Source organism: Mirounga angustirostris, unplaced genomic scaffold (assembly GCF_029215605.1).
Source record: "Mirounga angustirostris isolate CCGP_5_RB_7025 unplaced genomic scaffold, mMirAng1.0.hap1 SCAF_7, whole genome shotgun sequence".
Classification (NCBI taxonomy): domain Eukaryota; kingdom Metazoa; phylum Chordata; class Mammalia; order Carnivora; family Phocidae; genus Mirounga; species Mirounga angustirostris.
In genome coordinates this window covers 24,598,377-24,612,856 of record NW_026991715.1, presented here as the reverse complement: position 1 = coordinate 24,612,856, position 14,480 = coordinate 24,598,377, and the positions used below count along the sequence as shown (strand labels likewise).

General features: G+C 33.2%; 1 protein-coding gene across 1 annotated transcript in view; it reads right to left on the bottom strand.

Moving 5' to 3' along the window:
- The window catches only part of ADAMTS19 (ADAM metallopeptidase with thrombospondin type 1 motif 19), a 253,226-nt gene that overhangs the window by 122,091 nt on the left and 116,655 nt on the right, over positions 1-14,480 (bottom strand). Inside the window, exon 8 of the mRNA XM_064595853.1 lies at positions 12,825-12,930. Coding sequence (XP_064451923.1) covers positions 12,825-12,930 — 106 coding nt within the window. The remainder of the gene's footprint in view (positions 1-12,824; positions 12,931-14,480) is intronic.

Below are 14,480 nucleotides of genomic sequence, written 5' to 3'. Positions count from 1 at the left end.
AAACAAGTATGTGTAATATATACATTTACACATATTATATATATTTGTGTGTGTGTATATGTGTTACGTAGTCTAATACAACTTAAGCATTAAGGGAAACCATCACACAAATAAAAAGTCTTAACAATCTGATCAATTCTAAGATCCATGTCAAATCTTTCTATCAGGTATCGTGTTTCTGCCTTCAAAAGAAGACACAAAGTATGTACTGTTTTAGAAATCATTTCAATCCTGAAGTCCTAAAGATAGTGTCATATATTTTCTCTTAAAAGTCTTGTCTGTTATGTATCAGTCTTTATTTTATCCAGAATTGACTTTTATGAGTAATCTGAAGGTATCCAATTTCATTTTTATATATGTAGTAAACCAACTGCATCATCACATTTTTCTGAAAAGTCAACTTTCTCTACTGATCTGCCAAACCTTGCTCAGGTATCAGGTTTTCATGTAGCCATAAACCTGTTTATGTATTTTGTTCTATTGGTCCATATCTATCCATATTTGCATAAATGTCAAAATGTCTTAGGTACTGTACTTTTGAAATTGGTCTTGATTTCTGTTAGGGAAAGATTCCCACATTATTCTCCTCATCTTTCTCTCTCTGTGCCTCTATTGCCATCTCTTCCTTCTCCATTTAAGTTTTGGTTATTTTATCTATTTGTACTTAAATACAAATTTTGAAAACATTTGCCAACCACAATATAAGAAGCTATGGTGGTCTATTTATTGGAATTTCCATGAATCTCTAAATCATTTACAGCAGAATTGACACCTGAAGAGAATAAATTTATCCACAAACATGGTATATTTTCATTGACACATTCAAAAAAATTTAATAATACTTTTTGTTGGATTCATTCCTATGTACTTGGTGTTTTCTATTGCTACAGTAAATAGTATTCTCTTTGTTAATGGCATTTTGTATTTTTGTGCTGACCACTGATTTTTGTGTATTTATCTTATATTTAATAATCTTACTAAATTCATAAATTAATTCCATACTTTACTTCTACATCATGTTTTTATAGGGAGTCATGCCATTTGCAAATTAAAGTAGGTATGTTTTTCCCATTTTCATTTCTACAGCTCTTATTTATTTTTCTGCTATGCTTTGTTTTGTGTCTCCAGTACATATTTGGATGTAGTAAGATCCTTGTGATTTTCTCAATTTTGTAGAAGTGTTTCTAATATTTCACCATTAAGAATGATGTTTCCCAGGGGTGCCTGGGTGGCTCAGTTGGTTAAGTGTCTGACTCTTGATTTCAGCTCAGGTGTTTATCTCAGGGTTGCGAATTCAAGCCCTGTGTTGGCTCCATGCTGAGCCTGGGCCTACTTAAAAAAAAAAAAAAAATGCTTCCCATCAATTTTGGTAAATATACATCATTAAATTTTATCTTGTTGATTTTTTATTAGGCATCTACTGAGATACTATAGTTTCTACCTGTAATCTATTAACGTGGGGAATAAGATTTTTAAATGACAAATGACCTTGGCTATCCTGACACAAAGCCAACTTTATTCCCTTGTATTACTTTGTTTACAGTGTTGCTTTATTTTGAAAATGTGTTTTTCATCGTTCTCAGATAAGAAAGGACTGTAGCTTTCCTTCCTTATAATTGTTCTTATTGATTTTTATTTTTATTTTCTATATTTTTTAAGATTTAATTTTTTAAGATTTTATTTATTTATTCATGAAAGAGAGAGAGGGAAGGAGGGAGGAAAGGAGAAGCAGGCTCCCCACAGAGCGGGGAGCCTGATGCGATGCAGGTCTCCATCCCAGGACCCTGGGATCATGACCTGAGCCAAAGGCAGACGCTTAACTAACTGGCCCACCCAGGCACCCCCCTTATTGATTTTTATATTACATTAATACTAGCCTCAAATAAGGAGTTGTAGGGGGTTCCTTTATTTACTAGAAAAATTAGATTAATATTAGCATTATTTATTCATTGAACCTATTCCTATGTCTGAACTGGTGTTTTCTTTGGGAAGATTCTAATGTGCTGACACAATTTCTTTAGACGGTTATAAGGCTTTATGTCCTTCTATTATGTTTTGTTAGAATTTTCCCATTTCATCTGCTTTTAATTTTTGTCATGACAGTATTCAGTGTATTTTCATAGTATCTTTTTAATACCTTTGGTATCTGTTATACCACCTTTTCTCATTTCTAATACTGATGAATTGTGCATTTTTTTTCCTTAATTAATTTTATATTTGTTAATATTATTTGCATTTTCATAGATCTAATTTTGACTTTATTTTTCATTTTCATCACATTTTTCTATTTTATTAGTTCCTACTCTTTGCAGTTTCTTTCTTCTAATACCTTTTTTTTTTTTAAAGATTTTATTTATTTATTTGAGACAGAGAGAATGAGAGACAGAGAGCATGAGAGGGAAGAGGGTCAGAGGGAGAAGCAGACTCCCCGCCGAGTAGGGAGCCCAATGCGGGACTCGATCCCAGGACTCCAGGATCATGACCTGAGCCGAAGGCAGTCGCTTAACCAACTGAGCCACCCAGGCGCCCTCTTCTAATACCTTTTAATTTGTTATTTTTCTAACCTCTTAATATGAAAACTTAAGATCATTAATTTCATAATTTAATCTTTATATATATGTTTAAAGTTACTAATTTTCCTCTATGTGCTTCTTTATCTTCAATGCTACAAACATGCAAAGTGGTATATTTGTTATTGTTTAAAACTGAATGTTTTCTGGTTTCCCTAATGCTTTCTTCTTTGATCTATGGGTTTTTCAAAAGTATGCTTATAAATTTCTTAATGTATGTATTTCTTAGTTTTCTTTTTGTTATTTTTTAACTTAATTGTGTTGTGATAAGAAAAGTTCATCTGTATATTAATTTAGGAAACTTGTTTAGAATTAAAGAATATAACAATATACCTTATTCTTCATATTTATCTGGTGTTTTGAAAGAGCAGGTTTTCTTTATTAATTGGCTGCAAGTTTTATATCTAGCCCAGTATATCAATCTTTCTAGTTGTTCAAATCTTTTCTCTTCCACAGAGATCTTTCTGTTCAGTTGATCTAACAGTTAAAGAGAGCTGTGTTAAAACCTCCTACTATTGGGGCCCCTGGGTGCCTCAGTTGGGTAAGTAACTGACTCTTGATCTTGTGGTTGTAAATTCGAGCCCCATATTGGGCTCCATGTTGGGTTCCACCTGTGCATGGAACCTACTTAAAAAACAAATACAAATTGGGGTGCTTGGGTGGCTCAGTTGGTTAAGCAACTGCCTTCGGCTCAGGTCATGATCCTGGAGTCCCTGGATCGAGTCCCGCATTGGGCTCCCTGCTCGGCGAGGAGCCTGCTTCTCCCTCTAACCCTCCCCACTCTCATGTACTCTCTCTCTCTCTCTCATTCTCGCTCTCTCAAATAAATAAATAAATCTTTAAAAAAATAAAAAAATAAAAAACAAAAACAAATAAAAAACAAAACAACAACAACAAAAATCTCCTACTATGATTGTGGTTATTTAACTGTTTTGTTAATGTGTCCATTTATGCTCTGAAGCTCTGTAATTACAATCTGTGTGATCTCGATGGATTTTTTTTTTTCCATTCCATGTCCTGAAGCAAGCTACTTGCTTCCAGCAGGCTGGAAATACACATTGCCATGTAAGGGGCTATGAAACTTCGGCTCCCATTTACCAGAGTGCATTCAACCCTCAGCTCCTCCATCCAGGACCAAGATTTAGCCCCCGGTGAATGAGAAATTCCAGCTCTTTCATATGGAAAGATTCCTACCTCTCTAGCATGTGTAAGTTTCTCCTTCTGGCTCTTTATCCTGGCTATTTATATAAAAAATTCTCCTTTTGGGATTTTTGAGCATTTGTAATGGGAATGGGAGACTTTAATGTCTTTTCAACTTCCACTCAATCCAAATCTTAATGTGAATCCTCATGTGAATTTTTAATATGAAAGGAAATGCCAACATATTATTTAGATATAAAAATGAAGTTCCTTAAAAAGAATATTCTTTTTCATTTCTGCCAGACAATTAGTACATTTGTATATTCAGCTCTTCAATAGAGCACAGGAGGTTATACAAACTACACTTTTAGAAATAACAAATTTATCTTCACTTAATAAATACATTTTTGAGTACATACTGTGCCAAGTATGCAAGTACTATTGTTCTAGGATGCTGGGAATATTATAGTGAACTAAGGAGTTAAGAATTCACTATACACATACAGATAGATTGATAGACAGACAAATATATAGTTGGAATTGGAAAAATTTTATGAAAAAAATAAAAGAAGACAGAGGGTCATAAGCTGAGGCTGTGGGTATGTCTACATTTTTAAGAAATATTAACAAAAAGGTCTCACTGAGAAGGTGATAGTTGAGCAGATACCTGAAGAAGAAAGGCAAAGGCTTTGAAGTGGGTGTTTTGAGTTACAGAAAAGAAGCTGATGCATCTGGAACCCTGTTAGTAATAATCCACCTGAGAGACGATGGTGGTTTGGTCTGGAATGGCAACAGTAGAATTAGTGAGATATAAACAGAATATGGATATATTATGAAGCCAGCTTCAACATTGGTGGATTGAATGTGGAGACTGAGAAACAGAGGGCTTAAGGATAATTTCACTGTGTTTGATTGAGCAATTAGAAGGATGGAGCTTCCAATTATTGTGATAGGAAGATGTGGGGGGAAGCACTTCTAGGTTGTGGGGAGTCATTTCTGTATCTGCATAATGGAATAAAGGCTCACTCCATGTGGTCTTGGGTATATTTACAAATACACAACATTATTTTTAAAAAACTTTACCTGATAACTTCTTAAAAGTTTCATACAATATTTAAAAACAGTCTAAACACTCTGTGCATATAGCATCTTTTCTCTAACAAATTTTCATTGACATTCTATGCATAAGAATATTTTACTAAGAAAATTACTATATTAAAGCATTCACTTATTTTATACATATTTACTGAATGCTTAGTATGTCCCAAGCACTAGCAAATGCATTAGGAATCCCACGATAATAAAAAACGGGCATGGTTCATTACCTCTTGGAGCTTACAGCCTTTGAATGATGAATGCATGTACATTTATAAAGAGATAGTGCCATTAAGTGTTTAATAGAGAGACTAACCTACACAGAACACATCCTGTAGGAAATGGTTATTGATATGGTATATGAATTATGATCAGTAAGAGATAATAATGCGGCTGCAGTGCTGACAATAAGAGGGAGCGTAGTGTGAGGTATGGCTGAAGAGATAAGGTAGGGACAGATAATACAGAGCTAGCCCACAAGTAAGCTGAGTAAAGTTAAGGTACTCAGAAATATCTTTCAGGGGCCACTGGGTGGCTCAGTTGGTTAAGAGACTGACATGATTTTGGCTCAGGTCATGATCTCAGGGTTGTGAGATTGAGCCCGACAACAGGCTCTGCACTGGATATAGGATATACAGTTTGCTTGAAATTCTCTCTGTCCCTCCCCCTCCCCACTAGCGCACACACTCTCCGTCTCTTGAAAAAAAGTATCTTTCAGGATTTGTGACATAGTACAGACTAACAACATGAACTCTGGTTTGGACAGCTTGACTCTGAGCATCCATGCGGGCACTTAATTAGCTGTGTGATATTTGGCAATCAACTTCTCTAAGATAAAGCTAATATTACTACCTTCTGCAGGTGGGAGCAAGAGTCTTTGGTCTCGATGTGCTAAGTCAGTGTAGTTTTGCTGTTCAATAACTCTCCAGATTTAGCAAGGTCAGAAAAATACTCATATGGTTATGTTACTAACAATTATCTTTAAAACTATTATTTCCCTGATAACTTATATATTTACAATATCTAAGACCTGGCAATAAATTTTAGTAAGAGCTTATCCAATATGAGAGGCTATTTTACTTTTGGTTGGAATTCACAGAGAGGATTGAATTATTTATGACCATAAAGAAAAAAGGATGTGATATGTATATATGGTATGTATTTATATTTTTGTTATATAAATTACATATGCATATATGTATTATGTATATATGATACATATAATATATTGACATTTTTGTTATAACATATATATGTAAAATATATATATATAAAACAAAACAATCTAAAACACCACTAACTACTTGTACAAAAAAACAACTTGTATTATTGGCAAAGGATTGTGTCTCAGAATTGACAGCTAAAAGTACTTCACAAATATATGAGAACAGATGTATACAATTCAATTACAGACCACCTTTTAGGCTACAAATAAAAATACTGGGCTCTCTACCAACTCAAACATGACTTGCAATGTAGCACTAACTTAGAATAAGTATTATGTGGCAGGGCTACTCAGAGTGTGGTCTGTGCCCTCCCTGGCTGCCATTAGATGAACTCTTTTTTTACAGATTTGTATCTAGAAATTTTAAGACCACTGAATAGATCAAAGTGAAGGATTAATTTATTAGGATAGCCCCCATGGATAAAACTCCTATTGTATGGATTTGAATTCCATTGGCAGTTTGGCACCAGACTGAATACTAGTCTAAGCCAAAATTTTCTCTTTAGTGTTTAGAAGCCCAAACAGGTTTTCCTTCAGGTTAATGGAAAAAAAAAAGAAAACAAACAACCAAACCCCCAACTATAACAGAACCCCATTAGCTTGACATTGAGTATGTTGAATGCAACTTGGCTTAGGTCACCACTATCTGCTATAGAATTCCAGATGATGAAAACAAATTGGCCTATGGTAAAGAATTTGAAACCTAAGTGAGATGTAAATTTGTAAAAATTTACAAAAAAACTCTAACATAGCTGGCATTATAATATAAATCAACTATATCACTAAGCACACAGTTGAATACAGCTGACTGTATTTTCTTTTTTTTTCCTTTCTTTCTTCAAGACTTTTTCAATGAAGCAAGCAATATGCTGTATTCTGGCATAGCCCTTACATCATCAGAGACCACATTTTGAACAGTAAGATAATTTATTGAGCAGTTAATGAACAATCAAATTTAATGGAGAGAACTTTACTACATACACTAAAATAGGTTCTAGGTGGTCTTCTAGTGCTCAATGGTGAAAAAGGGAGAGAGAGAGAAGAATGAGAGAGGAGAGAGAGAAGAAAATATAAAACAAGTAGACAAAAATGTGTTTTTTAAATTTTAGAATGAGGAGGCCCTTCTAACTGTAAAAAGTTACAGAAGAAATAATAAAAAAATGACATTTCACTACTAAAAACATTTGCAGTTCAAAAACATGAAAAAACAGGATTACATTAACTAAAAGAACTATAGAAATCTTAACAATGTATTTGATTAAAAAAGAATGCTCTTAGCTACCATATGATCCAGCAATTGCACTATTGGGTATCTACCCCAAAGATACAAATGTAGGGATCCGAAGGGGTATGTGCACCCCGATGTTTATAGCAGCAATGTCCACAATAGCCAAACTGTGGAAAGAGCCAAGATGTCCATCGACACATGAATGGATAAAGAAGATGTGGTGTATATATATATACAACGGAATATTATGCAGCCATCAAAAGGAATGAAATCTTGCCATTTGCAGCAATGTGGATGGAACTGGAGGGTGTTATGCTGAGCGAAATAAGTCAATCAGAGAAAGACATGTATCATATGACCTCACTGATATGAGGAATTCTTAACCTCAGGAAACAAACTGAGGGTTGCTGGAGTGGGGGGTGGGGTGGGAGGGATGGGGTGGCTGGGTGATAGACACTGGGGAGGGTATGTGCTATGGTGAGTGCTGTGAATTGTGCAAGACTGTTGAATCTCAGATCTGTACCTCTGAAACAAATAATGCAATACATGTTAAGGAAAAAAAAAAGAAGATAGCAGGAGGGGAAGAATGAAGGGGGGGAAATTGGAGGGGGAGACGAACTGTGAGAGACTATGGATTCTGAAAAACAAACTGAGGGTTCTAGAGGGGAGGGGGGTGGGAGGATGGGTTAGCCTGGTGATGGATATTAAAGAGGGCATGTACTGCATGGAGCACTGGGTGTATGCACAAACAATGAATCATGGAACACTACATCAAAAACTAATGATGTAATGTATGGTGATTAACATAACAATAAAAATTTTTTTAAAAAAAGAAGGCTTTTAGTATCAAAAGAACTCCTGAAAAATTAGTCTATTAGCTTCAGTTTCCTCATCTATAAAAAGACAGTAATCACAAAGGATAGCTCCAGATTTTTATGAAATTGTACTATAGAGGAATACACAGTATTTAGTGCAATACCTTTTAATAAAAGAAGACATTATTATTTTTATTAGAAAGGTTTTAGCAATCTAATATAAATACGATATCTTAAAACTTAAAAAATATTATATAATTATGCAGTAAAAAGTTAACTCTGCAAGTTTGCGTGGTCCAAAACCTGCATATAGGTCTAGTCCTTGCCCAGCTCCTGGGAGGTAACCTGTAAGCCTCTGGAATATCTTTTGTGATAAGAATATCTTTGTTTACCTGGGGGCCCTAGGGCAAGCCAGATAGCTTATACTAATGATATGATCTTGGGGTAGGGCTTGGCCAGCTTGACCTCTGGAGGGGATGGAGAATGAAGGTCTGCCTTGTGGGTGGTCAGTCATGCCTCCACGACCAACATTACCATCTATTAAAAACCCTGGATACCAAAGCTCAGGTTAGTTTCCTGGGTTGGCAATACTTTGTGTGTGTGTTTTCACACATCACTGTTTAGAGAACTAATACACAGTTCATTTTGCACAACTCCACTGGGAGAAGACAACTTTAAGTTTGTGCCATATGTTCCCTGGATCCTGCCCCATATGCCTGTTCCTTTGCTGATTTTAATCTATACCCTTTTACTGTAATAAACTATCATTTGAATAACATGGCTTTTTTGAGTTTTGTGAGTTCTGCTAACGAATCAGTGAACCTGAGGGTGGTCTTGGGAACACTCCCCAAACACAGTAATCTAACCACAATCTATATATCGATAATAAAGAATGGCTTGAAATCAAAGTAAAATTTCTTACTTTAACAAATTATTATTTATAAAGATCATATAAAATACATAAAACATAGTGCATATGTATATCCATGTGCACTCAACAAACTCCATCAAATTTATGAATAATTTCCTAAGGTATTATTTATAAAAATAAAGTTTTAAAAATAAAGTTTTAACCTCTATCACAGTAAAATAATGAAGATCCCATTTGTATTTCATGGATATAAATACCTTTAATACCAATAAAAACATTCTATTGTTGAAAATTTTGGTTATAAGAAAAAAAATCACACCCCTTGACCTACTGTTTAGAAAGGAAAATAATTTTGAAAAAGAATCATAAACATTGGTATAAATCATTTATTTCCTCTTTCTTGCTATGGATACTAATCTATACTTTTGTATATAATTAGAAGATTTTTTTATTAGGCAATTTCCCAAAGGAAAATTCGATACATTTTTACATTTAAGATTCCTTTGAAATAGTAAAAGAAGTATTTTTTTGTTCTCTTCAATTACTCAAATTGTCACCCTTAAGCCTCGGTTTTTATTACTTGGTGGCCCTTACTGACTTTTCCAGCCATATGTGGAGTTTCTCTGGGAAATTCTAGAAACCAAATTCAAGGTAACAAACATAAACACACTCATCCCAAATCCATGTAGAAACATTTCATGTGTGATTACAAAGGCATTCTTTAATTGGCAAGTTTAAATAGAATCATTCTGCCATTCTAAAATTGTGGTTTGCAGAATTATATGATCCATTCTCTGCATAAGGAAATAAATTGGAAAAAGTTATAACCTCTCCCCCACAAAAAAAAAAAACAAAAGAAAGAAATTAGAAAAGATAAAAAATAAGAATTTAACCGATTCACTTAAATAGTTGACTTAATTATATCCCTAAGTAAAAGAGCTCTACTGATTTCTGTGCGTGCACACATAGGATCCCTAGATATAATTATCTAACGTTTGTGAAAACTGCCTATTTGAGAGGCTATGCGTGTATGAACATTGTTTTTTATTTCTTTTCCCTACGTTTTTCTTTCATTGTGCTTTATATCTTACACTGGATGATGATGATATAATTTATACAGATGACCTCTCTCCTGTCTTATGTTCTTTGTTAAAGACACAATTATTCTGTTAGTGTATCCCACTTTCGACCATTAAGAAGAACAGTAGCCTCTACTTTTGAGACAAATATTGCTTACAAGTAAGGAGGATTTTTTAGTAACTAAGTAGTTCAATATATATCATATGTCCTGGTCTTAATCCATCAAGTATTACCCTACCTTTGGCACATTTCTATTGATTTTGGGTACAGCTCTATAAAAGTCAAATAAAATAATATTTTACTGCCCTTTTAGCCATTCCAACCTGAGTTCCTGGTCATAAACCAATGTTTCTACTACATAAAGCTCAAGTGGCCTTTCCTTAAACTATATCATTTAGTTTTTTAAGTAGTTGGAAGTTCTTGACCAAGCCTTTGCATGTTAATAAAGTAACTTGCATTGTGGCAGGTTCCTTTGTGTTTTTCCTACATTTTAGAATTCATCAGAGATTAAAGAAATTTATTTTACATATACTAAAGTAAAGATTGCTTCATAAAGTGAACCTTCTACTATTGAGGTTACTTGTCTGTTTCATAAAAATATACTGAAATTGCTTGTATACCATGCTGTTAATGCATAGCTAGAGTGAAAATTATATTATTAGGAAACTAGCATTTAACTTATAAAAACTGTACTTGTGATGAATTTGCCCTTGTGGTCTTAAAATTTGTTAATACCAACTTTTTCTTGCCTCTAAACATTATTTTCAGTATGTTTTGTTCAAATAAGGTACATGGTTTTCCTTAATATGATTAAACTGGAATATCTTTAAATTATGAAAATTATATTGGAATTAAGAATCTAAATCCTATCATTCCTGGAGTGGAACACTGAATTAGGTTATTGCAGGGCATACTTTCCCTAAAGGATGATGATCTTAAAGTGTTATTTATCTTTTTTTTTTGTTTCTTTTTTGACTAACAAATAAACACTTTGTATTCTAGAACACTCCAAACTGACTACTGAAAGCCTGCATGGGAGAAAATGAAAGTGTATTTACCGTTTAAAAACAGTGACATCAAAAATCAACCACTGTTGATAATGTCTTATTTCTTAGAATAGGTTATGGGCACAAGGTCATACTCAATTTCTGAGAACTCATTGAGCTATATAATTATAACTTGATCATTTTTCTATACTTCAGTTTATTTGAATAAAAAGTTATTTTAATCAAACACCGTTATGTCCTATATAATTCTTCTTGTGAGCTTTCTTATACCAATCGAAGTCCATGGCTCAATTTACTCAGTTGTCTACCGAGTCCAGGCATATAATGAAAATAGAGTGAGCTGGGTCTACAGTACACTACAATACTACAGAGCTGCAGCCTGTGATGAGCTGGGAAAGATGGGCCCAGTCTAAAGGGTACAGACGCTACTCAGCTCCAAGGAATGGCTGCCATATGGGACTGTAGGTCTAATGTTGCCAGGTCTGGAAATTTGCATTTTTATGTCAAATTTATACTTTTTAATGTTGGCAACTGATTCAAATTTTTAAACACTACCAGCCAAACTAAATATGTCTTTGACCAAAGAGGCCTCCATAAAGATCACCTCCCTGAGTAGGACCACTAAATCTGAGTCCAATTAAAATACTTTTCATATGTACTGCTGATCCTGCTAGCATGCAGGGAAGGCCATAGTCAAAATTCTGTCTGACTCCACACCATTTCTACTGTAATATACTGCCTGTAAATATTCCTTGTTCTTACATAATCTGAATCCCAGACCAAACTCATAACACAGGTATTATCCCCATTTTACTCCTGAGGGATCAAAGGCCCAGAGATAGCAGATAAAAACACAGAACAGTATGACTTTATTTAAATGGACTGAGTTCAAATCCTTCCTCCAACACTTAACTATTTTCATAACTTTGGGAGAACAAAGTAACTTCTCCATACTTCAGTTTTCTCCCCTGTAAGATGGGTACTCTAATAGCCATACCTCCCCAAAATGTTATGAGGATATATAAAGCACTTAGAAATGTCTTGGCACATGGTAAGTACTATATAAATGTTGCTATTACTAATTATGATTGCTATTAACATTATCTGTAAAATGAGATCCTTGCTTTTTGGATTTTAAATGAACCAAACTATGTAAAATACTTAGAATTGTTCCTGAGACCTACTGTTCATCACATAGTAACTATGTGATCAGATGAAGTTTCTTTCAAATACCTTACTCCAAGCCATGCAGATTAATTTCTTTACTCTGTATCAGGTAATAATAAACATGCTATTATAGGTTGGAAAGATTTTTATTTGTACTAAATGTTTTCTTTGAACATTTGAATAATAAATAACTCTGTAGTGTCATCATTTATTGCCATGTTTATACCATTTGGAAATGTGTAGTGAAATGAATCATGTGCCATGTAATGAATATCCTAAGTGAATGTTAATAATGTAGTAAGATTTTATTCAAAGTATAAGAAATGGCTACAGTATTCAGAAGACACTTTATTTTATTTTTTTATTTATAGTTCCTGCTGTGAAATTTGTTTTTTTCTATTTATTTTTTATTTTTTATTTTATTATGTTATGTTAGTCACCATACAGTACACGTCATTAGTTTTTGATTTAGTGAAGACACCTTAAATTAGATGATATTTGCCATCTGTTTCTCTAAATTTTAAAAAAACCCTAACCCCCCAAATACAAAATATATGAATGTAATTCAATAACTCAAATTACAAAGTTATATGCTAATATGTGGCTTTGCCAGAATTTTTACTTACTTGTGACCCATTTCATGAGCAATTGTAAATGCAAGATTCAGGCCATTGTCTTCAGCAATAATACATTTTCTCTTTTCACTACACATTCCACTCAAATAAGCTATACCTAGAAAACATACACATGAATTATCATATGTCAGATTCAAATGTAAATATTTATGCTAGGCATCAGTAGAAGAAATGAAAAATGATGGTATTTCCATTCAAATAATGTCAATATTAAACTATGATATCTAGCCCTTATAAATGGAATTTTAAGGGAAATTGTGTACGTATAAGTCACTCAATAAACTTAATATTCTTTTCAATTTCATATTTCAGATTAAATTATTTAATCAATTATCCAATTCTCAAAACGCATGCTCTAAGAATATATTTTACAAATACCACTTGTCATTGTCATGTAAGATAAATGAATGGATACAACTTTGAAAATGTAAATCAAAAAGCAATGATTAAGTTAAATATTTTTCAATTCTTCTAAAGGACCTAGTTTCAGAGAAATATCCTAAAATAAAATAAAATACATATGTATGGCATTCTTGAACTTACACTGATATTGTGAGTTAATAAAATTTTGAAATTTTTTTTTTGTAAAATACCATTTTAACTAATATGAATAAGAACGACCTGTGATATTGGGAATATTGAAAAGTATTTTCTTTGAACAGTTTTTGCTGACAAGATGGTCCAACTGCAGAGTATATGATAATGAAATATTATCTAAGACAACAATTGCAGTAAGATATTTGATCTTTTGGTTTAAATCAATGGTAAGATAATATGTAAAATCACTGATATTCCTTAGTCAAAGATTTATGTACTATATTACTAATTAAGATACATCCCTGAATAAATATCATTTAATACAAAGAAATGTAACCTTCCAAATATAAGTTTTAATGCATTTTCAAAAAACAAAGGTTATTAAAGTAATATCTAGTGTTTATTGAATTATATGTATGTTCCATAATCCTCATATCCTTATAAAATACATTTAAACTCATTATATGAAGAAATTAAGATCTGCAAAGGTGAAGTGATTTGCCAAAGATCACATGACTACTAAATATTATGGAATGAGGATTTGAAATGAACTTTGACTCCACCTACCAACTAACGTTTATTTTCCTGCTAGTTACAATTTAGTGCAGAATGATCCCTAGTTAAAGATGGTTAGCTGACGCTTGTGACTTTTCTTCTCTCTTCAGAAACATAAAAAATAGTGTTATGAAATGATTACATTTATTTAAAGATGTAAATAAATCACCTTGCCCTTGTTTTGGAAATATAGAAGATTCATGGAAGAATATGAAATGATTTAGGGGAGCCACAGCCCAAATGACAGGGGAGAAGGATCTTATTACTATGGTAGAACCCCACAAAGACTCAAGACTGAAGCACACAGGTTTGAACAGAGGCATTGTTCGAGGATTGAAAATGGAACATCTGAAATCCTCAACTACTACTCTCAAGGCCTGGTATCCATTGGCCTACCAGAAAAATGAAGATACATTCTCTAAGCAAAATACAGTGTAAACATACTATTTTAAAAACATAACTATAGGAAGAAACGGCCAAGAGATGAAATGTGTAAAGATGTTATTTTATCTATATACGTAGAAATATTTTATTAAAATATAAAATCAACAAGTA